Source organism: Centroberyx gerrardi, chromosome 6, assembly GCF_048128805.1.
Source record: "Centroberyx gerrardi isolate f3 chromosome 6, fCenGer3.hap1.cur.20231027, whole genome shotgun sequence".
NCBI lineage: Eukaryota > Metazoa > Chordata > Actinopteri > Beryciformes > Berycidae > Centroberyx > Centroberyx gerrardi.
The window spans coordinates 22,635,199-22,662,398 of NC_136002.1; the positions used below are offsets into that span (position 1 = coordinate 22,635,199).

Sequence of the window (27,200 nt, forward strand, 5' to 3'; positions counted from 1 at the left end):
ACATCCACCACCAGTTCATTTAGGGAGATTGGGATTTGTAGTCAGAGCCTACTTCAGGCCACGAAGGCAACTTCAGCAGTAGCCAAAAAGAGCAGCCAGATGCAGCCAGGCTGAAAACAAAGGCCAGGTAGAAGTTTTTAAAGTATGTAAATTCATCCTATGACTGAGATAGACTGAGAAATCTACTTTGCACTCTCAGCTCCAAAACTTCCCATTAAGGTTCAGTGATGTGTTTCTGATCTGGTGATTGGGGAGGCGATGGAAGGCATTTGACTTCTTCTTGGTGTTCATGAAACCACTGTTGAGTTAAGCATTGTGTATGGGGGCATATCATCTTGGAATATGGGAACAGCATGAGGTAACATTGTTTTCACCGTAGGGTGCACCTAGTCCTGTTAAATAGTCCCATATTCTTTGGCCACCATATGACGAACGGGTCCAGGTGTTGTGCTTCTTAGACCAGGTTATGTGTCTTTGTGTGTTGGCCTTGGACACAAGCAGTTTCTGAATGCCAACTCTGCCATAAATACAGTACAGTTTTGTTGAGACTATGCCACAGAAGTGTATATTAAATTCTGTGGTAATTTTTTAGCAACTATCCTGTTAAGTCTCTGTCTATCCCCGTTGAGGCTTTGAAATTGCAACCACTGGTCCTCTTTGCCATTGCAGTTTGTTCATGTTTGGCATATGTTGCTATGATTGCCACATTACTCAGTTACTTAGTTGCTTTGCAAACTCTGTTAATTGCCTTATGTTTGATTTAGTTACTTCAGTTTGATTCAGACTTTTGATTTAGTTACTTTAAAGTTAAAGTCTCTTCATGTGGTGTCTCTGTTTTGTGTCCATACCTTGTAGTTTCTGAAAAAAAATGTATCTTATCTTACTGCTGAAAGTATCTTAAGCAGTGCTGCACTCTTAAGCAGTGCTGCCCTCTTTTTGTAACACATACCAGCATGTAGCATGTTTCCATGTTCCTGATTTTGTATTTTATCTGTTTTTCTATTTTCAGTTTCACTGGAAGTGCAGATCACCCCTGGCCACGGTGAGATCAGTGTCGGAGAGTCCAAATTCTTCCTGTGTGAGGGTAAGTTTATCAACACTGTCCTGACTTTGAGTGTCCCAAAACCATTTCTACCTTTCAGTAATGCTACGGCATAGAATAATTTGGGCTGAGAAGAAACAATTGGCCGAATAAGGTCTTTTGTTATTCCGTATATGCTGTAGGCTAATAATAATATCATGTTCATATATCAAATCAACTGTCCTTGCTGCCCGAGTCAAGGTGGTGTGTTTTTATAGATGTTTATGTAATCAATCAATGCAGTGAGCAAGTGCATAACTAATTTCATTTGTGCTGCTTTTTACTATGTACAGTTGTGGGCGTTGCCAAGCAAATAGACTGGTTTGGACCGAGTGGGGACAGGATAGAGCCAAACAGACCAGACATAACAGTAACCCGTAATGATGAGTCATCTTCCACGCTCACGCTCTATAAAGCTGGGACTGACAATGCAGGGACATACAAGTGTGTAGCTGCCAATGGAGACCAACAAGCAGAGTCAACAGTCAAAGTGAAAATCTTCCGTGAGTATTTTCCTCATTGTATAGCCTACATGTCCTGCTCCAAATTAGTGTGGTATGAGCACAGTACATTTTAAAAAACTTTGACATACGAAAAGAAGAAAAGAAAGAAAATATCCGGTGTATTGAAGGTATAGTTGTATTTTATTGACTGCTCAAGGGCAACACATCATTCTTTTTCTGTTCAAGTGAGGATAGATTTTTCATCAGTTCAATAAACGCTCGGAAGACCATTAGAGGGCTGCTTAATGATCCTGTCTGTTGTGCATTTCTTCTGAGTAATGGCTTTTATTTCCCATGTTTGCCAAGCATCAGCAAATGTCCATCAGAGATGAAATCTTTTGAATTTCCAAAAAGAACTTTCTTGTGTTATTTCAGCGCCTATTGTAGCTGAAAATGGTTTATTATCAGACGAAGTGGGCACCCATTTAGGATTTCCATATGAAAATCCATTTCATATAACTGTTGCAAAAGAAGAAAGCAATTTCAGTGGCTGGTTTGCTGTTTTTCAGGAAAGTATTTCATTTTGGTTCAGTAAATGTTAAAGTGTTTAGAGCAAATGTTAAAGTTGGACAAATTCTACTATTTGTAAATATTGATTTTTTATTTAGTTTTGTCACTTTGTACAGCAACAGTAAAGAGCTTTTGGTTGCTGGAGGATGTGATTGCAAAAGGAAATCGAAAGATTGATAGATGTCTTCTGGGGGGAAGAGGCAAACACACTGAAAATTGATATTATTATACAATTAGAGGTCACTGAGTTTCCAATTAGAGGTGCACTGAGTTTTCAGATCCAATATGAGCATTGATTACTTTATCAAGGAGATTGGCCAATACAGTTATTCATGCCATGTATTATTGGATATTTAAAAAATAATTACAGGAACAAGTGCATCCATTGCGTCGTATTCATTTGATCAAATTATTCACTGACCATTGTATAACTATCCACAATGAAATAAAAAAGTAAATAATTATGAAAAATGATAATAAAAAAGGAAATATACTACATAACAGAGTAGAGGATTCAACTTTTTTCCTCTTTTCACTGGTCAAACAGCTTATTGACAGACTCTTCAAAGCAGCCTATTCAGAATAGGTTAGCAGATAAATCATAGTGTGGTAGGTTTCACCAAATAAAACAGAATGGCATTTAGCCTGCATAGTTGAGACTCTTCTATAAACAATAGGTACTGTGCCTATGAACTTCAAAAATAGCAGCATTTCACTACGTTCACCTGTCAGGAGACATTTTTCCTCCCACCAGAAAAGTTTGATATTGTCCCAAAGCACATGCAATTAAAGTATTGTTGTCAGGACAGCTTCCTTGGCTGATCCAAGTAGAAGTACTTGGGAGCTGGATCAGTGTTGATCCAGATTCTACAGATACTATCAGTGCACCTCTACTATAATACAGTAATACAGTGTAATACTGTAATTTCATAAACAGGTTTCTCACAGGTTGTCAGTTTGATGGATTGGTGGTCGGGGTTGGGGGGCTCAAACTATTCCAATAATGCTGGACTTGATGTTGTTTATTCAGTTGTGTGTATATATCCAAGGCTATATTTTCAGTGTTTTTATTGACATTTCATACATAATGTGGCTAATGAGGCTAGAATTTACTAACTTGCCACTGCAACACTGGCTGACTATTATACTTCGATTTTCTTATCCCTAGTTTTGTGAAACAAATACAACATACAGCTAATTACAAATAGAGCGCCACTCGAGTGAGCACTGAGCGCTCCTGTGACTAACAGCATGTGCTGTGTCATAGGCGCAATGAATTATAGTTGTTGTACTTCACTAACAAGCTTCCAGTGCTTGACAGCATGTTTGTTCTTTTTTTGGAAACTATATTGAAAAGAAACGCCAGGCTTAAACGCCAGCTTAGTGCATCATGGCACCCGAAATCAATCTAAAACAAAAATTTGTTTGGGCTGCTGTTAATTTACCTGGGCAGACCATCCAAAATATAATCAATATACAGGAAACCCTGAGTGTTAACTCCCAGACTAGGCCTATAATACATTAAAATTAAGCCTTTATTATTTTGGGCCTTTAATTTTTTGTGACAAATTTAATCAGGAACAAATAAACAATAACAAAACAAATGTATCGATATAAACACAGTGTGTTTACATTGCCAAGCAACTGTATGACCACTGCCTAATTATTATATTTAACATTAGTATTGTTATTATTATTATTATTAGTAGTAGTAGCAGCAGTAGCAGTAGTAGTAGTAGTAGTAGTAGCAGCAGCAGTATATAATTTCATTTATACACACTTTTATGAACAAAGTTACAAAGTGCTGTAAAACAAAAGTCAGAAAATAAACAGGCTACTTACAAACCACCAGCTATCAGAAAGGACAAAGACTGCTGGCTCCATCAGGTCTTGCTCAGAAGATTGAATCACAATGCGGTCACATAAAGAAGCTGGAGCACATTAGGCACCAGTGCAGCAAAACAGACAAAAACAAACGGCTAAACAATATCACAATATCAATTTTCCACATCCACATCTGATGTATCTTTGACCTAAACCAATATCATTATAAAATCATACTGGTGCCCAAGAATCATACTAAATGAAAACTGTTTTTAATGGTGTTTTGATGATGATCATTAGGCCACTGAGTAAAAAATGTTTTGCATGTTATTTTCCAGAAAAAATCACCTTCACAAATGCACCCTCACCCCAAGAGTTTAACGAAGGAGACAATGCCAACATTGTCTGCGATGTCATCAGTTCGCCTCCTCCAACCGTCCTCTGGAAACACAAAGGGGCCAGAATCCAGATGGAGAAAGACGGTAAGATATCACTAGTCAGCATGGGGATCACTGTTCTCCTCTTTCATCTGCTATTGTGCCAGCCCTTGTCATCTGTTTTCACTCAGCCATTCTTACTATTCCCTTCTGAACTGTCAGGGTTTTTTTTTTTTCCGTCTCAGTAGTTCTTTGACAATGAAAGCTGATGGATATGAATACCTACTGTATATGAATATTTAGTTTGCTTACAGAGGCAGTTTGTCACATTTTGTCCATTGAAATGTCTCTAAAATCTTATCAAATTGGAGAGATCGATGAATGTAGATCCTCTTGTCAAAAGCCAGTCATTACTAAACACTTAATTTCCCTAGTTATGCTGCTTTCAAAAACTGGTTTAGAGGATGGACAGCAAGAAATGTAATCTCATGTTTGTAAATCTCTATCATGGGAGTTTGTATTTAGTCATGGTACTTGTGTGTAACAACGTTATTTGGCCAGAACATGACCAAGGAGCAATATTTGTAGATACTATGGACAGGCAAACACAGACTTGAGGCCAAGCTCTCATGACAAATAACAAACAGCATTTTTAAAGCAAAAATCCAACCTAAAGCAGAATTCTGAATATACTAACTAAACTAAATATTCATATGGGCATTCATAAGTCAGTCTGCATTGTTGGAACATGAAGTTCTCAAAGCTAGAAACAGATGCATTAAAGATCATAATTATATCACTCATTTAATGAAAATGATAGGAATTTCCATTCTGCTGTTAAGAATTCACTTTTAGATTAGGTTAGATGAAACTTTAATGATCCCCAAGGGGAAACTGGGCCGTTGCAGCAGCAAGTAGAAGGATATACGGTAAATAAGAATAGAACAAATATATAGCACTGAAGATAACAACAAGCACCAACAACAAGAAAACATACTTGGAACACAAACAAATAAATAAAGATAGTAAGACAGAAAGCATCTTTGTTGACAGATTTACAGGTTAGTAGAGGATTCAATACACATCAGCTCTATTTTTGTAGGGAACAAACGCTGTAACAATACTTCAGAATCTAAAATGAGAAACTGTGAAAGTCATGGCCATTATTTTTATTATGTATGTAATTCTATAGCTCCTCCATTATGAAGACTAGACAGTCAAAAAGCTTTTCAGGCATATGCATGGTACTTTACCGGTGTTGTGGTTTTGGCCAGACATTCACTATTGAAGTCGGAGTATTGAAAATTATGTTTTACTGGAACAGCTTTGAAAAGAAAAGAGCATATCTCTCTATTTGAGATACTTACAAAATTATTTTCTCTGCTGTTCATGCCGTGCTTCGGTTGGCATTCATCTCCTGAGTTTACCCTGCGCTTTGAAGTGAAATATTAATTGGGTTTTGAATTTGAAAATAACATTGAAGTCTCCCCCACACACCCTTGACACTGAGCAATATCATAATGTGTAGGGTATTCTTGTTATTGCTCACTGGAAAATAATAACACACAAGCAGTGTGTGTGGGCTGTAATAATATTTTATATTTTGAATCACTACATGATTAAAGTTATTCGGTTCACATTTCATCACGAACTGAAGGAGTTTTTCTGGGCTATGGTCATATTTTTGGGGGGCTGCTAGTACAGGGTGTTCATGTTCCCAGATATTAATTCAACTATCTAAGGTCATAAGAATGACATGCAATCTGTGTCCCTAAAAAAGAAAGTTGTATTTTCATTTTTTCTATCTTTCTTTTTGCTGCAATAGACACAAATTGTCTCCCATTCATGAAAAATGTTTTATGGCCCTGTACCTAAATGCATACATATAACATGAAATGTGTAAAATGATGCATAGATGTCAATGACAAAATCAGACATCAGTATTTTAAATGTTGACCTTTTTTTTTTTTTTTAAATAAAATGTGATATGCAATTGATGTCAACTGAATATACCAAAATTATGTTACTGACTCCTTTCTATATTTATCGTATTCCATTACATCACCACGCAACCATCTTGGTAGGAAAACAGCAGCTGTTAACCAAGTAACGGGTCAAGTACTGTACCATAGTGAGTGACAAGAGCCCGTTTTAGACTTTTCAAGTATGCAACACGACTCACAGTGCGTTCATCTTCTGTTTCCTTTTAGTTCGGTTTAAGCTACTGAGCAACAATCACCTTCAGATCCGCGGCATAAAGAAGACAGATGAGGGCTCCTACACCTGCGAGGGTCGCCTCATGACCCGCGGCGAGATTGATCTTCGGGTCATCAGGGTCATTGTCAATGGTCAGCACCTCTTTTTCTCCCTCAACTTCTTTCTTCTTCATTTTTGTTCTGTTTGGCATGTTTTTATGTGGCAGGTGTCCAGTGACACTTAAATAAGCTGTAAATCCTTGGAAGCAACCAGGCTCAGCATCACAGTAGAAATGGTTGCCCAGAGCAACCGTTTATTAAAGCAGCTCCCTCCTAATGAAGTCTATTTCCTGCAACTTCTGATCCTAGCAAATGAATATGCATAAAGTACGTGTTCAAATTCTTCCACTGTGTGTGTCTTTTTCTCTCTCTCTGTCCCTCTCTCTCTCTCTCTCTCTCTCTGTGTGTCTCAGTGCTCCCGACCATCAGGGTGTGGCAGTCAGAGGTGAATGCCACAGCAGATGTTGGGCAGTTTGCCATGTTGACTTGTGCTGTCGACGGCTATCCTGAACCCATGGTGACCTGGACAAGGTAAGCCTCTGCTAGCAACTTCAGAGACAAATGCTTTTAACATTTGCAGTGTCATCGGTTTGGTGTTTGTTTACATTTGTACAGTTGATCCTTTCAGCCCTGGTCCAAACTTGGTGAATTAATCATGGAAACAGTAGTGTTTACATGCACAGAACATTTCTTTGTTAACCCGGTTCCTCATGAAACCTGGTTTTGGGTCGACACATTCAAACGTTTCAGCTTGGTTAGAATAACCCGGTTAATGTGAAACTCTGACTATGAGAAATCCGGTTAATGTGCCTATCTTACTCCTTTCACTTTTGGTTTTCACCATCTGCACAAACTCAGACTCACACAGCAGGTACATTTTGAACAAAAAACATGGCGGTAAGCAATAGATACTTATACTATTACTATAGGCATCATCATTTCTTCCCCCTGTAATAGAAGTAGGCATGGGACGATATGAAAATTTCATGTCACGATTATCCTGGCCAAAATAATTGCGATTCACGATATTATCCCGATAATCATCAAAATATGCTTAAAACACTTAAAATGGCACTAAAACATACTGGAATCACTTTACCTTACCATTTTGTGAAGAAACAAATATTTTTATTGCATCATAGGACACATATCTTTATTTTGTGAACATCCTTTTTAGTGAAAAACAAACAAGGACAGATTCAGACTCTCGCCAACACCCAGCAGGTAATCACAATGAGAGAAAAAAATCCATTAATAAAAAGACAACCTGATATCCAAGCATTCACATGGTTCAATTAGTTATGTATTGTAAATGCACAGTAAATGAATAACTTGTTTCGAGGATATTCACGCTCATGTGAGGATATTCACGATTATCCCGATAATGGAAATTCACCAAGATAAAATTATCTTGAGTGTTTTTATTGCGATAAACGATAAAATCTTATATTCTCCCATCCCTAAATAGAAGTAACCTCAGTCAAATAGGGAGGGAATGGCTGGCAGCTATTCATATTGCTGGTGGGCCATTCTGTCTGTGGGCGGGACACCATAGGTGGATAGGAATATTCTGTTAATTAGTTTATTCATGACAACAGGGTCTCAAAGGTATGTCGCAGGGTATCAAAGGTACATGTAAACAGGGCAGGAAAGGCTTCAGGCTTCAACAAAAGGGTTTCCAGTGTGGGGTGCTTAGAGCAAAAATATACTGTCCAGATGAATAAATGTGGTAGCACATTCAGAGAATAAAGAGTAAGGCAGAGAACTTTTTCACTGAGAACTTCTCTCACTGACACGCTTCATTGATGTGCTGCTACAAAGTAAATCAGAGAAATGTAAGTTTTCTGCCTTACTCTTTATTCTTTGGATGTGCTGCCAATTTTTTTTCATCTGTACATGGAAACAGCTTATGTTAGTTCAGCTTTTTGCTCCAAATGCTTTTACCCTCTTAGCAAACCTGGAGCTGAGGAACGGAGAGGGGGTGAAACATGACACTCAATTTTACACCTAGGATGATGGTGCCAAATACATGAGTCTTTTCAAATAGATTAGATAACATTATGACAGCAAATGTTTATGAACAAACATTTGGCACTGGAGGGCGGTGACAAACTCAAATGAATAATTCCACCATCTGAAAAACATACAACAACAAACATGATTTGCACTTCTCCAAACATTCGTCAGAATAGGAGTTGAAATCCAGCTCCATGTGTTACAGGTGATACAGATAAAAAATAGAAAAGAATCAAACATCTTTAGATAAAACATTAAGGTCAAGAATTTATTTGTTTGCTTTGATTTATTAAAGACTGAAATGGCATCTCTGAATGAGCAAGCTAGCATTACATTATTCCACTACACAATATACCTGTTATATTGAACATGTATGGAAAACCGTTCAACAAAGTTGGTCAACTTGAATTTCCCCCCTTAGAAGCAGATTAATTAAAAAAAAAGATAATCTTGCCACATATTTTTTTCTTAATTTGAGGCAAAGCATTATGGTAAACAAACATCCATTGATCCATTCACATAGGTAAGCCTGAGATCGATCAGTCTAATTATCACTTTCCTCACTACTGTTCTACTACACCATATTTTCCCATGTCTTAAGCAAACATGAACAATAACACCAAATGTCAAAAGGCTTACAGCAGAAACACACAGTTTTGCTCATTATCCCCCTCATTTTCCAAACGGATTTTCTGAGCTAAGCACTTCTGAAACTTGGCCAGTTGAGTTTTTCAGCTTTCACCTCTCCTTTTTCCCTGCAATGCTCTACTTTCATCACTTGCTTTTTTTCACTCTGCCTTTCAAGACTCTAGAAACTACAATTCAATTATTTCCTTGACCTGCGGGTCATCAACAAGAAAAAGTTTTCTTCTTGAGGATGTGCTGGAAAAATGTGGTGCATTTAATCTTCACTTAAACAGGACTAGTTGTGTGCATTCAGATAGTGTCTGATTGGTCCATTTCACAGTAAGAAAAAATGTTTCTATGTTACATAAAAATTCACGTCTAGCTTTAGCAGATGTTTTTCTCCTGTCTAGATATCTGTGTCTCTGGAATCATAATATTCAACATGTGTGTGCGTCTTGCCGCCGTCTCATCTTCTGCAGGAACTCAGTGGTTCTGGAGGCAGGAGAGAAGTACAGCTTTAATGAAGATGGCTCGGAAATGACAATAATGGATGTTACTAAGCTGGATGAAGGAGAGTACACCTGCATTGCGAAGAACAAGGCTGGGGAAAGTGAGCATGAACTCAGTCTGAGAGTGTTTGGTAAGGAGAAACTTTTTATATACAAGAATTGAGACAGAATTGAAGTGTGTGGGGATGAGGTACTGTATAAGAGTATGTAGGTGGGGGAAGAACAATTGGTATGGTTATGCATTTGTTTTCTAATGGATACAAGACAAAACAAAGTGTTATTTCAGTGTGGGTTGTGATTATTCCATGCAAGGATGGAGCTTAAGGATTTGGAGAACAGGCCAGGTGGAATCGGCTCAGCTGAAGTGTTTCAAGCCCAGTTTTGTCTTTATTTTTAGCCCGCTGTGTTGTTAGTTTCTTTACATTACCATGTAGTGGCTACCATAATATCACAACATTTGCTCATTGGGAACAAACTGTATGAATGATGTACACTGACCATAATGTTCCTTTGTAGAGATGTTTCATTTTAAGTAGGCTATAGCTGACGCCTGTGCTGCAACCAAGGATGACGCCTAAAGGTGGTGGTTAGGGTTAGGTTTAGCCTAAAAGTTAGAGAAGTGGGCTTATGTTTGGAAGGTTGCTGTTTTGAACCCCCAAACAACAGAAGACTGTAGTTGTACTGCGCAGCTCCCAGGTTTGAATGTACATAACTGTATGAATATGAAGCATGGCATTACTGAAAAAGATAATTGTTCCTTTGTTGATTAAATAATTAATATTGGTTAAAGAACACTGTTTTCATATAAGGATGCGATTGTTTTTATCTTGTATAGTGCTGAATATTGTAAAATATTCACTATATTGAATAGGCCTAGAGTTAACAATGTGTTGCTTTATCCATGCGTAATTTTGCTAGAGTACAATGTTTGGCAATTCGTCTCTGTATGCTTACTGGGCCTAAAGTAATTCAACAAACAACCTTCTCAAATAAGCTTTCAAACTCTGAAGGCAAATGTGGTTCAGGAGTGAAGTGGAATGAGCAAGATGAGAGACAGCGTGGAGTGCATGCAAAGCCTCATGCTTGGGGAGCCGCATTTCAATTTGCTCTGCTCTGCTCACATGTCATAGTTGTGGAACCCCGGTGTGCCTTCAGGTTAGCTCAGGTGTACCTTGACAGCTTGCTAAAATGTAAACAAAATGAAGACAGGTTCCTTTGAGATAGGCTAAATAAGTGAGTACATGAATCAAGTTTGGATATGCACATGGTTATCTTTGCCACTGCTGTGACTGGGAAACCTTAAATGCAGTTTTGCGGCTGTAAAAATCCCCCCCACCTGTCAAGCCAGTGATCCTCATCCTCCCTTTGAACTCCCAAATCCACAGAGTTCTGATATATTTACAGGCCACCAAATCACCTGTCTGCCTTGCTACGCTACTGTGGTTGTGATGACTTTGTATTTGTGCTTTACAGTGAAGCCTAAGATCACCTACCTGGTAAACCAAAGCACGTCAGAGATGGAGGAGCAGGTAACTCTGACGTGCGAGGCGTCAGGAGATCCCACCCCCACCATCAACTGGAGCTACGGTGTGCGTGTGTTCACTGAGGGAGAGCAGGTAAAATATGTGCAGAAAGCGCTAAGGCGCCACGGATGACAGTGGTGGCTAAATACCTAAAGTGTACATACACTCAAAGAGGTCTATTGATCACGTTCAGGTGGAGGTCTTTTGCAGATTAATTGTGAAACGCCCTCAACAAGATTTATGTACTGCTGATTATTTTCCCCAATTTAGCAGCTCCTGTGGGCTCGCTCGGTGAATCTCATTTGTAATCAGCTCAGTGATTCTCATCCAGTACTGTGGAGTGAGCTCAGATTTGTCTCGAGCGTTTTCCCAAATGTTAAGAGAATCAACATCAGAAAAAATACGATGACATTCACTTGATAAACATACAATTGGAAGCAACAATCAAACTTTATCCTCTACGTTGATATTATTTTTCCAGTCATCTTATTGTGTTTGCTAGAGCACTTGAATGATCAAGGCTTTGTGTGACATTTTCAATCACTGATATGCTGCGGCTTAGAATTTTTATTTTTTTTTGCACCACCACAGTTGAGAGGTACAATCTATCCTTCCATCCTTGACAGTATGTTTCCCTGTTAATGTCTGCTACAGTATTCCACGTGCAAACCATCAAATACAACTCAATCAAAATACACCATGAAGTCAATTGATTATTGACTTCATGGAATTCTCATGCATCTGTTGCCCATATGGCCTAGTTCTCAGTGGTCTTAGTTTCTTGGCACAACTGAGAGGTAATGAGGGGGGGAAATGCTTAAGAGACACACTATAGTTTATGGAGGAGTGCCGGAGCCAGTCCATTACATGCACTGCATTTTCTCCCTTACAGGCACATCTAAACAGGATCTATCAGGTATGAAATCAGCGTGGCACAGAAATGTACTAGACCAGTGTTGCAAAGTATGCGCCCAAATTTGACAAAACCCTGATGGAATCAAGTAATCCTTTTCAATGAATTTTCCCAGCTGCCCTTAAATCAGTATTTCTTAAAAACCTCAAGGAATGATCTTATCGGAGTTCATGAAATTGATTCGACTGTTGCATGCTTTCCAAATATAGCCTGCAAATTTCACTGATCTTGTCATAGAAAAGGAGGTGGTGGGTGTAGAAACTCTGGGTTTTTTCCTCTGGCTCATCTCATGAGATCAGATGAAAAATTGTTTAAATGATATAATAAAAATACCATTTCTGTGTCGACATTGCCCGATCATTTCAAACTTCACATGGAGGCATGAGGTTGCTTGGATCCATGCCTAGCTCAGTCTGTCTGTCATCTCCATAGTAGATTGTCTATCATTTATGCCATTATCACTGGGTCAAGATTGAAGCTAAAAGCAAAATGCCTTAGTCTGCAGTATGCTCTGTGTTCTGTGGCCATCTCTTCAGTTGTATGCAACGAAACGATTAGCAGCCGTACTGAATCACTAAGGAATATAGTAAGAATAGAGGTGGTAGGCCTACAATAGCAATTAAAGACCAATCAGGGGAAACTGGGTTGCTTATATTTTGCTTTTTAGTTCTGTTTATCAGCAAGGGAAATGATTTCCGTAGTGGGGCTTTAAGGAATGCATGAGGAAATGGCTGCTAATTGTTTAATTGTCTTGTTTGTTCATCTGTAATCTGTCTGCCACGCTATCTGTATTCATCATAACAGCTGTGTTTCATGTGGGTTGGGCATGAGACAAATGAACGAAACATGAAAGAAAATGTGGGATGGGCATGGTAAAAAAAAAAAAAATAATACTATTGTGTTGTTTTTTGTTTTTTTTTCTAAAATTAAAGGAAATACAAATTTTGATGCCATTGTACAACAATGTCTTGGTTGAACTTTTAAAGATGCTAAGTGTAGGATTTCCTCATTAATATATTGATATGAAATTAGTTTTTCTATTGGTCACAAAACCAGTACAGATGCTGTACAGTCCCATGGTAGATGTGTGGTGATAACGTACAGACCTAATTAATTAGCAGTTTATTTGAACGATTGCAATTTTGACCAAAAGATCAGGATTAGAGGATACTGCAGATACTAATCTTCGGTCATGAAGGAAACCAGAGCTGTTAAACTATCCATGTTGGGGCTCTTTAAAATCATATAAACAATCATGTGTTGCTTTCCTCTGAATGTTACAGCTGAAAAGCTATGTTGGATTAGCCATCCATTATTATTATTGTTGTCTATGGGTAAGGTAATCTTTGCTCTGCCTCCACTTAACTTTGTCTGCATTGTACTGTGGTCTGGGGTATTCAAGGTTAATACCGAAAATAAGCAGATTTACTCTGAATATCCTCGTACACAAAATCCACCGTGTCAGCAGACAAATACATTGTTTGATACGTGTGAGTAAGAGGGCACACAATATGAGGATTGAGGGAGATTACTGTATCATAAAATACAATAGCAGAGGTACTGTACAAAAAAGGGACAAGACACAAAGAATATATTCATAAAAGGGTTGCACACTCATGTGGGTGTATGCCTGCTTAGAATTATGTTTCAAACACAAATTGGTACTTATCTAGGGATAGTTTTGTTTTTGTTGCTACTGCTATTAAAGTTAAGTGTTTTATTTTTTAAGAAAGTTTCATTAACTCTATTTGTGTTATTTGGTTGTTTCGGTCTTCTTGTTTGAATGCGTTCGTTGAGTCGCTCTAGATAAGTGCGCCTGTTTAATAACTGAAAATGTAAATGAAGTATTTATCCATGCTTTGTACATTATCTACATAATGAATGTTTTGCTTATTTGAATACATATTAAACATTCTGCTTGATGCACAAAGTTTTCAAGCTGTAATTATCTAGGAATATTTTGAACTAAATAGTGGGAAGTAGTAGCAAACTATGACTAATTATGAAACTCAAAAGCACATTATAATTGCGAGTTGATTTGGTGATGGCAGTCTGTGTTTCAGTGTCTCTGTATTTTTTGTTACAATTTCTAGTTCCTGGATACAATTACACATAAACAAAGGGGTAACACTTTAATAACTTTAATTAATAAGTCATTAACACATTCTTAATAGCCATGAATACACTTACAAAACAGTAGTTCAATTACAATCATTAGTTCATATTTATTTAGTCATTAGTTCATATGTATTTAATAACTTACAAATGTTAGTAAATGATGACTTAATGTATTATGTTCTTTATTCACATGTATAAATGATGGGCAGAGTGATTTCCAGTAGCCTATCAATGTTTTGCTTCATCAATGAATAATGTGTAAATTAGTAAATGTTGGCAGATGATTTATTGGTCTCCACGGAATAATTTTTAGATTATGTTGATGACAATGCAAGACGTGTATTTATCAGGTGACGTCTCTCAATGGATGAGTATTTAATGTTTTATAAAGTTGTTATGTGGTAAAAGATTTGTAAATGTTTTACATGATAGCCTTTTCTGTGTTGGTAGCTGAATACTTACATGTCTTTTGCATGAAATATGAGTATCTTCGGTTCATCATTATCATACATTTATTCATCACTTATAGACCTTTTTTCAGCACCTAATCTAAAGTTGAAACGTGTAGCCTTTATTTAGGTTTGTAGAAGTTTATAATTCATTAGGTAATATGAAATATTTATAGATCATTTGTAGACCTTTTTTGCAGCACCAAATCCAAAGTTGAATCTGTCCATCCTTACTTAATGGTTTGAGTTTGAGTTTGAGTTTATTAGTATTCATGCTCACAGTTAACAACTGAATAGAAGCAGAATGTACATTAATAAAAATAGAAATATATCTATACATGATTGTACATCATAAAAATGTAAAACTATACATATCTATATACACACATGCACCCATACATTCATACTCATACATACGCATTTACAAAATACAACCATACACTTACATACAACCATGCATACATTTTAAAATGCCATAAAAAATAACAATATACAACACAAAACACAAACAAACAAAAACAGACCCCAAAGACTTCAGCTATCCATCTTTTGTTCCATTCAGTTCTGTATTGTACAGTCTGACTGCTGTAGGCAGGGTTTCTGCTTTCAGCCTGTTTGTTCTGTACTGGACGTGTGTAAAAATGCTGTTCCGTAGCAGTCTGTTTGTATTATCTGCTCTTGTCTGTGGGAGCAAGTCATGGAGTGGATGTTGTGTGTGTGTCATCTCTTTGACCAGCTGAATGGCTGCCTGTTCCCTCCTGGGAGTTGCGGTGGTGGGGTGCAGCCTCTGGAGATGATCCCGAGGGCCCTTTTTTGCACCCTCTCCAGTAGTGCAGCCTGGCTTTTATTGCACCCCACCAGAAGGACACTGCCATACTCCAGACACGGGCTGACCGCAGCAGTGTAGATGGTAACCATCTCCTCGCAGTGTAGGCCGTGTCTGGCTAGAACAGTCAGAAAGTGCAGCCGTTTAGAGACTTTCCTCACTACCTGTTCAATGTGAGTGTCCCTGCTGAGGTCAGAGTCCAGGTGAAAGCCTAGGTACTTGGTGGTGGTCACGACCGGGACTTCCTGTCCCCCGAGAAACAGAGGAGCAGGTTGTGGTGGGTTTCTGGAGAAGCAGATTCTCATTTCCACTGATTTTTCTCCATTGAGCAGCATATTGTTTGATGCACCCATTTATCCAGCTGCTGGGCTTCCATCGCCATTGAGGTGTCACTATGAATATTTGTTAAGGGAAAGCCCGAGACAGTCCTATGTCGTCAGCATACCCAATGTCCAATGTGTTGTCAAAGACAGTCTTTCGAGTGGACATGTGTAGGAGGAAGAGGTATGGTGAGACCACGCCTCCTTGGGGGACCCCAGACGTAACCTCTGACCAAGGACTGTAAGTGCCATTTGCCATCACCCTCTGCCTTCTTCCAGTCATGTAGCTGTGCACCCAGGCTAAAAGTCTAGGGCACAGCTCTGTGTTGGCCAGATGTTGCAGCAGCTGGGCATGGTCCACCCTATCAAAGGCCTTAGACATGTCAGCCAGCAGCACCCTCACCATTGTTTGCTGTTTTACATCTGTAGCCACTAACCAAGAATGTGTGGCTTTAACAAGGGCAGTTATGGTGCTAGACCTAGGGAGGTAGGCATGTTGGTTCTTACATTCAGACATCACTGTTGACATCAGTTTATTTATGATGAATCTTTCCTGTATTTTTCCCAAGCATGACGTTAATGAGATGGGCCTCCATCACTAGGAGTGCTGGGGTTTGAAGTTTTGGGTATGGGGCACACATTTGAAGTCTTCCATGCAGCTGGAACTGTTCCATGCACGTAGGAAATGTTCACAATGTAAGTGAGAACAGGGGCCAGATCTTCAGCATGATCCTTCAGCAGCCATGATGGTATGCCATCAGGCCCACAGGCCTTTCGTGGGTTAAGCCCTGTAAGGGCTCGCTTCATGAGGCCTATACTGCACAGGTCAGTCTCTCCAGTAGGCAGTGGTAATGGGAAGATTGATGGGGGAGAGGGGGTGTTGCAAGTCCAGGCCTCTGCAAAGTAGCTGTTGAGGATGTTGGCTTTGGACCTTGTTTTCTTCCACACCATCAAACTGTATTTTCCCCTCAGTGCTTTTTTTTTTGTCCCAGACCTTTATTGATGAAGTCCCACCACTCCTTTGGGTTTTCCTTCTTCAGATGCTGAATTTCATTTTTATAATAGTTTTTCTTTGCAGCCTTTATGAGTCTTTGCACTTTATTTCTTTTCTTCCTCCATTTCAGTGTCTTACCCCATCTGTTGAAGGCTTTTTGTCTTCTTCTGATGGTGATCTTTATTTGTTCTGTCATCCATGGCTTGTCGAGTTAACTTCTTCCTCCTCTTTAAGGGCTTACAGACATCTAAGGCGGTTTGTATGGTGGAGTTGAAAATCTCCACCTTGGTGTCAATATTCTCTGCCTCATAGACAGGTGTCCAGTCTGTACTCGCCAAGGCCTCCTTTCTTTCATGCCCCTTCAGTCTCCCAACTGAGTCCTGGCGTTTCGACAGATGTGGTGGTGGATACAGGAGTCATAAAGGCAATGGTGTATATGTAGAGATTGTCTATAGTCTCTGCATTGTCATCAGTATAATCTAAAAACAATTCCCTTGAGACCAATAAATAATCTGCTAACATTCACTGATTTTATACAACTCATCATTAATTGATGAAGCAACACATTGACTGGTTACTGGAGATCACTCTGCCCATCATTTATAAATGTGAATAAAGATATAAACATAATACACAAGTCGTCATTTACTAACATCTGTAAGTTATGAAATACGAACTAATGATTTGTTTATAGCCATTAAAGATTTTTAATGACTTTAATTAATGAAAGTTGTTATAAATTGTTATCAACAAAGGCTTATATTTTTTTCAAAGCACAATAAGACTTGATCTGTCTAATATCCAAATTGCCAGTTAGAAATTGAAGACTTGAGAATAGATGACCATGATTGTATTATAGCTAATGAGATGTTTAATGAAACACTGGAATGAATGCTTTGCTGCAATGGTTCAGGAGGGGGTCTGGAACAGAGGCATGCTTTACCAAGCATCGGGTGCTAATGCAGAGAGACCATTGTTTGCTACAGTACAAACACAATAGGCTACTTATTTATAACAGTATGCCTGCCAGGTCAGTGGTGGGGTGATGTGGGGGTTTCTTCACTAAAATGCTAGTCTGTTTTCTGTGATGTATTGGCAAGGCTTTCTGGGCTCAGTGCTTAATGATACAGGACAATGACAGTGCATAATCACCAGTCAGTCTCTTGCAGTGTTTCATTGGATGAATGAAACACTGCAAGAGTTCTGTACATTTATGTGCTTAGTGCATTTCTGTTAGTATGTCTCCTTTTTCTTCCCAGCACCATCTTCACACTGACATTACAATTCATGTCAGAGCAAGGAGGGAGGATGATTTTCTACGCAAGGGAATAAGAATGGGCTAGAAAATGATTAGTCCCGAGGGAAACGTTAACATATTGTTCTGTGTGTTTGCTTTCAGAAGTAATTGTCCTATGGTGTTTTCAGTTTTCCACGCATGCATCTGCTTTTGTTCATTGTCCTATTGTCTTAAACAAACACCTTTCATGGATATGACAGTGATGCTTGTCAACTCACTTACTGCAGAGGCTGTGCTGTGAGACAGAGTGTGTGTGTGTATATGAGCTGGTGATGTTCCAGGCTGTTAGGCTGCCTGTATTAATTGGGCTGCAGCTCCTTCTCAGCACTGTGGTGGTATGCAGCCAACTGCTGTTTGTGATCATGTAGAGCACACAGTGTGTTTTGCTGGGTGTGCCCTTCCCATGGAAGTCTTGGCTCACCCAGTGGGCTCACTGTCTATGACAGTAGAGGAGTTACTGTGCTGTTTAAACATGATGGAATTGTACTCATACAACAGGCTTTGCTTATGATTTGCCTGGTAACTACTTTACCCTCACATCCTGTTACCCTCCTCATCTCTGAGCCTGCTCAGTTTTGTAGTAAACGTTGAAGCAGGTTTGTCAGTGGTACTTGGTTAGTACTGTGAAGCCAGATGAATCCACATACCGGCATGTTTTTGTGTGTTTGGTAGGCCTCCAGCATTAATTAAGAAAGGATAATATGGGGCAAACGTTAGATGTGAATTTATTGAAGGGTTGATAAAGTAATTTGTCCTACAGTTATTCTAGCAGATTGTTTCCAATTTCTTGACATTTTCTTGGTTTTGCATCTGATGAAAAAGCCTTTTGCTGTTTTGCTTGTTACGCTTCAATACTTTGTCCGTTGCTGAGTCATCACATTCCATTCATGCTTCACATTTTTCCTCAGCATCATGAAATCCATATAGCATGCTTTCCAAAAAGCTTTTTGTCATATTGAGTTGGGCTTTTCAGTGTCATTGTGATGTAACTTGATATAGGACGTTACCACCATTATTGTTCAAACGATTTGATTCAGAGGTTTGATTTTATATATCACAAGGCAAAGTTATTCTGTACAATACAATACAGCCATTGTGTTGCCAACATTGAAACAATACAGTTTTGTCTAGTTAGTGAATCTTCAAGTCAGCCATACCTATAGATTATTAAAAATCAAGGCAACAAAACGGCAACATTTTTTAAAACTGACATGCATGCAGATATTTAAAGGTCTACTGACACAGAGATACCATAATGCATCAAAAACATTATTAGAATTATTTATTTACAGCAAATAACATTTTTGTTTCATATTCCGCCTTAGAATAAAATCAAAGCACATCAATGAAAACGCCTCAGCTTAAACATCAGTACAAATATTGTTAACATTCAGAGCCACGCAGTTCACTTAAGAAATCTGTGAACATATCATAGGCTACCTGTAGGCAAATATTTATTCCCAGATCTCACATGGAGTCTTGAAGAGCTGCAGCAAAATTGCTTCTTTTAAACCCCACGTCACTTATTGAAAAACACAGCGTGTCACTCGAAGACATGATAGACTAAGATACCGACTGCCTTGTTTCTTGATTTGAGAGAGACTTGTTTGTGCACTAATCTAGACTCACCAGTCCAGCAGTGAATTCTGTTTATATATTCTGATAGTGGCTTTAAGCGTATGTGCTTCTGCTCTGTCGATAGGACTGCTCCTCATACGGGGGCTAGTAAGTCAAGAATTATCGTACTGCCGTTGTCAAACAAGAGGGCATTTCTCCTGGCCTAAAGCAGTCACACCTTCCCGATAAACCGACTCTAAGCGGTTGCGCTATCAATATGCCAATAGGCTTGACTTTCTTGGAGCTAGAGATAGTAAGTGTTGTTCCAGCATGCGATACAGAACACTTTGACACACCAGTAAGATCCTAAAAACTTTATTATCCAAGTAACCTTTGTTGTCACCTCATAATAATAACAATAACTTACATAGCACTTTTTGAAATGTTATAAAGTGCTTCATAAGCCATTAGCAATAAGAAATAAAAGTAAATCAAAAGACAAGCAATAAAAATGCCTGGCATGAATGAAAACATGTTTAAATAAGACTACAATAATGGGAAAATATGTACAAACAAATTACATTAAAGGCAGTTGAGGTGTGATTTAAAATTTGTCTCTGATTTTGCCAGTGTAAGCGCCTCAGGCAGGGTGTTTCAAACCATACCATTACTGTATCAGTAGACCTTTAACATAAGCTAATTTCACTCAAGGTAGATGTATTGAAAATAAATTGGGGGCGCTTGTTTAGTTGCATGCAATGAGCAGCATCCCAGCTTTGCCAGGATGAGGATTCCTTTCTAAGAATTGCTTTGCCTTTTGTTTTGTTTGTTGTTCTGTCTCTGTCCTTTACAGGCATCATGGACTCGGCCAGAGCAACACAAGGTATAGCCTCTAAATGCATGACTATTTACTATTCCTTTCATGTCAAAGGATGCAAATTCAATTTTGGATGAACACGGATCAAAAGTCCAGATCAAATAACAGTCAGGACCAATGTAAACCTGGAAAACCTTACCTTTTTTTGTTTATTTATTTACTTTTAATTTCTGTATAAACTCAACATACTATGTCCTACTTCAGCTTATATTTGGCTTTGACCATTAAACCAACCTGCTAGGAAATAAATGAATGTAAGATATACACCTAATCAAACTGTGGAACATAGGGAGACTTCTGTTGTCATTTTCACAGATTTGATGCACAGTTGTATAACATTTCTGTGAAGTGCACACCTACATGCAGTTTGTAGGCCTGTTTTCTCTCAAAAACTGAGTCCGCTATGAGAGGCAGAGCTGACACCTCTCTGTCTCTCATGTACAGAGTTTCTCTCTGTTCCCACACCCACATCTCCAGCTCTCACCCAGTTCTATGCCAAATCGTGATTTTGACTTCAACGTGCATTCGTGACATTAGAAAGAAGTGAATGTTTTCAGTTTTTACTAATTTCACCAAAGATAGCAAGAGAAAATTGCAGGGCTCGGCGGCGGCCTGGGGTATCCTGGTTCTGATACTCCAGGCCGCCGCCAAGCCCTCTGCAATTTTCTCTCTGAAAGAAAGTGAAAGTTGGCAAAACAGAGCTATAATACAAGGCCACTTCTCCAGCTGACTTCAGAACCTAACGTGTTTTCCAGCATTTCTTTCCCTGTAATAAAATTGATCACAAATACCACTTTGTCATTTCCAATACTAATTCTGAGTGCACAATGCCAACACCGAGGACAGATCTGAAACAGACTCATTTTACATCTACACAGATGTACTGTTTGGGATGCACCGACCAGTCGGCTACTGATTGCAATCAGCTGATAGATGTTCTAAATAGGTCATTGATGATTGTCCAATCACCGTTTTCGACTGCCTGATCACATTATAGCGGTACATTTGTTATTCATGCTCATGTACCATTTGACAGTAATGAACACTTTTGATTATATTTTACAGCGTAAAGAGAGGATCGGTCATTTCATTTCACTGACTGAATCATGACTGATTATTGTTTTCATTGACAGCCCACATGTAATAATTTCTGAAGCTGTGTTATGAATTTCATAGCCTATATCATTACAAACCGTTTAATGTACTGGACAGAATGATATGCTGCCACAGTGAAATACCGTTTCATGCACTACCCGCGGCAGGAGGTGAGTCAGCACTTCACTCCTCAAGCACACACTAGCATGCAATAACTGTTTGGAGAAAGAATATGATTTACACATGGTTAGGCCAGCAATATCATGCAGCCATAAGAACCATTTGTTAAATATAGTGCTATATTGAACATTTTACTGTTTATGCTTGTTGTGGGCTTTTACATGATGTAGTAGTAAGTCTGGGTAAAATGCATCATTTTAATCGGTGATTGGATCAATGATCAGCTGATCACAATGTTACAAAATCGAAAGCCCCAGAAAATCTGATCGGTGCATCTCTAGTTCCCTAAGCTTCCCAACTTTATGTTGTTGCCTTTTTTAAGATGGATAAGAATGATCCCAAGCAAAGGCACCACTCCTTCCATAAGAGGAAGGAATATATGGCCTACAAAATGGAATTATGCCATGCTACTTCGTTTTATGAACTCTAATATACTTTAATTAACAACCGTTTGACAAATTGCATCTCAGCAGCATATTTGTATTTATGGTTACTGCTTGTGGGTGGATTGGTTTACATCGATGGATCAGATCAAATAATAATGTTCGCTCTTTCCGACATACGATATGGTGTTGTAGTACAACTGTGCTCAGGATTGCGCAGTGTATCCCTACCAAAAAGTCACATTCAACACATAGGTGTTGGGGCATGTTGAGCATGTTTGTTGCAGATGTGAGTAGGCAGTTTAATGTTTGATAGACAAGCTGGGGAAGGGAAGGTACATTCAATTTGTATGCCGGGCCAGTGGAGATTTGGAGAGACTCGAGTCTGACATGTACTCAATGTACTCTCAATTTTATGCTCTGCTGTTCCTGCAATACCTTTCTCCTCTGCTGCTAAAGGTATAGAAACTGTTGCAGCTTTCTGCTATCAGTTAGATTTGATTTATTAGAGTAGCTTACCACAAAGAATCTTATGTTTCCAAGTATTTGTTTTTCCCCTACCTCATCTATTTTGTGCCCAGTTTCACATACTCATGTAAGGTGGTTTCACTCCTATTTTTATAGGCAGTAAAGTCAACAAATAATGATCAAGTAAAACTGAATTTGCTGAATGTTTCCAGTAGGCTCAACCACCCTGTTGCATTATTCATTCTGGCTCCTTACTGAAAACCATTGTTATGAAAGTTTAATGAATCACCAATATCACATTGCAAATGAATGGACAATTTTCCTCTGGTAGTGGATGATATTCATTATGGGCTTCATGTAGGGAACGAGGGGCTGTAGCCCCCGAGAAAATTGTCCGTCTGTGTTTATGAAAATTAGCTCTAGCGACCTTTTGACCTTATATTGTCCGAAAAAGTAGGAGCACAATATTTTACATTAAGAAGATATCAATATTGAAGCTAAAGGACTAAGTTGGGCTTCACTGTTTTACATAGTATGGTATGCAGGTGGCATGCAGATGCAGCAGTCAGAAGCTGTAATACAGGGAGTGTGGGTCGAGGGGGGGAGGCTGTGTGTCCAGGGGTCAGAATGAAAGGGTACCGTGTTATGTAAGTGTTTCCCTGGTCCTGCTACCCGTCATGCATAATGAATGCCCCAGACATGCTTTGTCTATTGAATTTGAATACAAACTAATGAGGTTTTCTCTTACATGGCTGCCCAGACTGGGGCCTAATTCAATATATGCAGAAGCATCCGTGCCATTGTTTAGCCTGCAACTTGGATCAAAGCCATGCAAATTATCCAAGAGGGGTCCTTTAAGTTTCAATTCTGCAGCACCTTGTAAAAAGGGCAATTCACAAAAAGAAAGCAAAGCTTATCATTACATACTGTATAAGAAAGCCTCACATGTGTCCCCAAACTGTAGATTGTATTGCACTGTTTAAATTGGTTTGAGACTTAGGTTGAGAAATGCTGCCTCTAGAAGACATTTAACATTTTCTGTGTCATTAGTAGCTCAATTAGTTGAAAAAAAGCATGGGCCAAAGCCTCAGTGAGGGTTAATGATTGAAAATTAAGGGTTTTAAATCAGTAAACTGAGCATAACCAATATTTTGTTTAGGAATTCCAATCACTACAAAGCATTACAACTGAATATCTACAATATGCAACTAAAGGTCAAAGGGAACATTGTGATGTGAGAATCATCTACACCTAAAAAGAGTCTTAAGGGAGAAATGCCCTTTTTAGAAAGAGCCATTTGGTCTGTCTGGAACTGTAGACACAGAGTTGCAGACCCAGGCAACTTGGTGTCACATGTCAACAACCACAACAACAAGGAGTTGTTGACCCTGACACTGAAGGTTAGGAAGCTACTTATGGTTGGTTGCTGTAACTCTGCATATCAAGTTCACGAAACCAAGTATCTCTAGAGTAACAAGGTCATTTACTCATCTCATTAGCAGGATCTCTGATGTTATTCCCTGGTTTCACATGCTTGTGACTTGGCATTTGTCTTTTTTCATCAGTGAAAACTAGGGCATGTCCTGTATATTACCAGAATGTGGGTGCAGAGAACACTGTAACCTTCTACATCCAAATCACCACCACAAATAATCAACTTACAATCTTAATTTATTATAAAATGTCAATTTGTGCAATAACACTGAGCACTGAGCAACATCACTGTAAAAGTGCAAGCATGGCATCTAGGCTTATGCTCTGCTGTCCAGCGCCATGCATCAGCATATTCCATGAGTTGGTGAGCCCACTGTGTGAAAAGCCCTAGACGGTTTCTAGTGCCTTCACTCATCAATTATTGATAAACTCCCTTGTACTGTCAACTGTGTCCATATGTCTTTACACTGTGGAGTCTGTGCTTTTTTTAATGGATTGTCTGTGTCTCTTTCATTAAATGCAGGCTTTCTAAAGCGTTTTATTTTATTTTTTATTTTTTATTTTTTTCAGGTCACAATGTCTTAGTTAACGCAAAGACAGCTTGTTTTGTTACTTGTGAAAGATCAGCAACAGAAAGCACTTGATTCTACAAAGCCTTGATCTTGTCTTCTCGTATAAATATAAATGTGCAATATGGTCTTGGAATAGAAGTATAATTATATTATTAACGTGATGTTCTGGCAGTCGTGATCTTTCAAAATTAAACCCGTGGATTTTCTGCTCCCATGCAGAGTCTGGATGGGAACGTAGTGGTGAGGAGCGACGCTCGTGTGTCCTCCCTCACTCTGAAGTATGTCAAGTACACAGACGCCGGCCAGTACCTCTGCACGGCTCGCAGTGCCATCGGAGAGGATGCTCAGCCAGCCTACCTGGAAGTCCGCTGTAAGAATTTCCTCCTCTAATACATACAGTATATACAATATACATCAGGGTTCCCATGGGCCTTGAGAATCCTTCAAAGTTTGCGGATTTGAGAAAATAAGGCCTTAAATGTGGATGGCATTGAAAGTACCTGATTTTTTATTATAATGTAGCATCCAAAAGCATAATTCTTCTCTCCTAGGATCAATGTGAAAACCCTCTGATGGAAATTTGTGTTAATATAGCAGATGCTTGAAAATGAAGGCTTTCCCTATGAGTTCTTGACTTGACAAGATCATGAGTAATAAGTGAGGCCTCTTACGTCTAATTTTGATCAATGTCATGTCTTATCCCAAAACACGCCAATTTTGAGTCCTCGAATTTCACCAAACAAGATCTTGAAAGTTGTTGAAGTGCTCTTGAATTTGATGTACAAGTGAGTGTGGGTGCCCAGATCTATTTTTCTTAACCGAATGAGCAGTGGCACTTTACAAACGGCATTGCTTGTCATCCACCTTCTAATTGAACCAAATGGGCATTGCCTCATCATACAAAGCCCATAAATTCTGTTTTACAAGGCACTGTTACTAGGCACTGTTAAAACCACGAAACCGTCAGTGTTTTGGCAGAACGTCTGTGTTGTTATCAATCATTTTTTGTTGTTGTTTTCTAGATGCCCCCAAGATCCAAGGCGCAGTGGCAGTGTACACCTGGGAGGGGAATGCTGTTAATATCAGCTGTGAGGTCCAGGCTCACCCTAGTGACGTATCTATTATGTGGCTAAGAGACGGACTGCAGCTGCCCAACCCCAACACCACCAACATTAAGATCTTCAAAAGTCCCTCAGCCAGCTACCTGGAGGTGCAGTTATACACAGATTAAGATACACACACACACACACACACACACATAGATCTTCCACATGCACACACACCCATACACATACTCCTTGTCATCAAGATTTCATGAGCATAGACTTGAAGTGAAGGGTTTGCTTTCCACTCCATTGTGGAAAAAATCTGATGAATAATTCAGAAGAAGGAAAGCTCAGAGCAACGAATAAAAATAGGCAACTCTAATGGACAAACAAAAGAAAAAGGTCACCTTCATAGTGTTTGACACGGAGGTCTGTTCATCTGTTTTGGTACACTGCCCTTCATATATTTGCTACATTTTTTTTTTCTCCTCCAGGTAACCCCCGAGTCTGAGAATGACTTTGGGAGCTATAACTGCACTGCCTCAAACGAGATGGGTACAGAGTCCAAGGAGTTCCTCCTCATTCAGGCTGGTCAGTCATCATGATCCCACAATTCATTTTGCCATGCATTTAGATAGACCCTGATTTCTTAGCTTGATCAAAATTAGAAGGTTTATTGATGACGGGAAGGTGTTTTATGTTTTCTGCACAAATCTAATCTATCTTGCCGGGATTCTAAAGTTCTTTGCCTGTCTCATTCCTCAAACGGCAGCTGTTTACTATTTCAGGACATTTACATCCTGAATTTGTATTTTAGTATTTGGTTGCGCTTACCCCTCAGCTCCCACTGACTGCAATACAGATCACAAGTGTTAAAAATGTGCATCTAAAACAATTAGAGTCTTCAGTTTCTTTCTGCATTGGTATTCCATCCTTTCGAAACTGTTTTCGGAAAGGTCCAGCAAGGCTGCTCACTGTTTGCATTTGGAGGGTGTGCAATTACCAGCAGTTAAGGCTGACATGGGATCAGCCAGCTATAGCAGCATTTTGGTGCGTTTTTTCCTATCTCCAAATGTATTTTCTAAATTGATGTCAGAGTATGCAGTATTCAGTGCAAGAGAAACGACATTAGTGTCACAAATCACACATTACTTATACAGATGAAAACGTAAGTTTCTGGAGAGGTTTTTAGATGCACTTTGGAGGCATTGGGAGCTGTGAGCCAAGTCAGTTTCACTGCTGTTTCTGTGGAGGCAGAGGATGAATTCTAAGGTGCTGCGGATAGATGGAAAGTACCTGACACACTGATGATGGGTAAAAAACTTGATGACATCAGTATTATCCTGTAAGCAGCAAGGTCATTGAATTGACATTTCTCTTAAGTGGTGAGTAAGCATTAACATGATGAGGTTAAAGTGTAGTATATTTAGGCAGAATGTGAAATGT

At 39.0% G+C, this 27,200-nt stretch overlaps 1 protein-coding gene across 1 annotated transcript in view; it reads left to right on the forward strand.

Moving 5' to 3' along the window:
- Nucleotides 1-987: 987 nt before the first annotated feature.
- ncam1b (neural cell adhesion molecule 1b) overlaps nt 988-27,200 on the forward strand; it is a gene marked incomplete at its 5' end in the record, with an annotated part of 39,905 nt that continues 13,692 nt past the window's right edge. Inside the window, 12 exons of the mRNA XM_071912857.2 lie at nt 988-1,084; nt 1,375-1,584; nt 4,257-4,400; nt 6,506-6,643; nt 6,964-7,081; nt 9,673-9,833; nt 11,176-11,318; nt 12,118-12,141; nt 20,553-20,582; nt 24,928-25,078; nt 25,731-25,918; nt 26,249-26,345. Coding sequence (XP_071768958.2) covers nt 988-1,084; nt 1,375-1,584; nt 4,257-4,400; nt 6,506-6,643; nt 6,964-7,081; nt 9,673-9,833; nt 11,176-11,318; nt 12,118-12,141; nt 20,553-20,582; nt 24,928-25,078; nt 25,731-25,918; nt 26,249-26,345 — 1,501 coding nt within the window. The remainder of the gene's footprint in view (nt 1,085-1,374; nt 1,585-4,256; nt 4,401-6,505; nt 6,644-6,963; nt 7,082-9,672; nt 9,834-11,175; nt 11,319-12,117; nt 12,142-20,552; nt 20,583-24,927; nt 25,079-25,730; nt 25,919-26,248; nt 26,346-27,200) is intronic.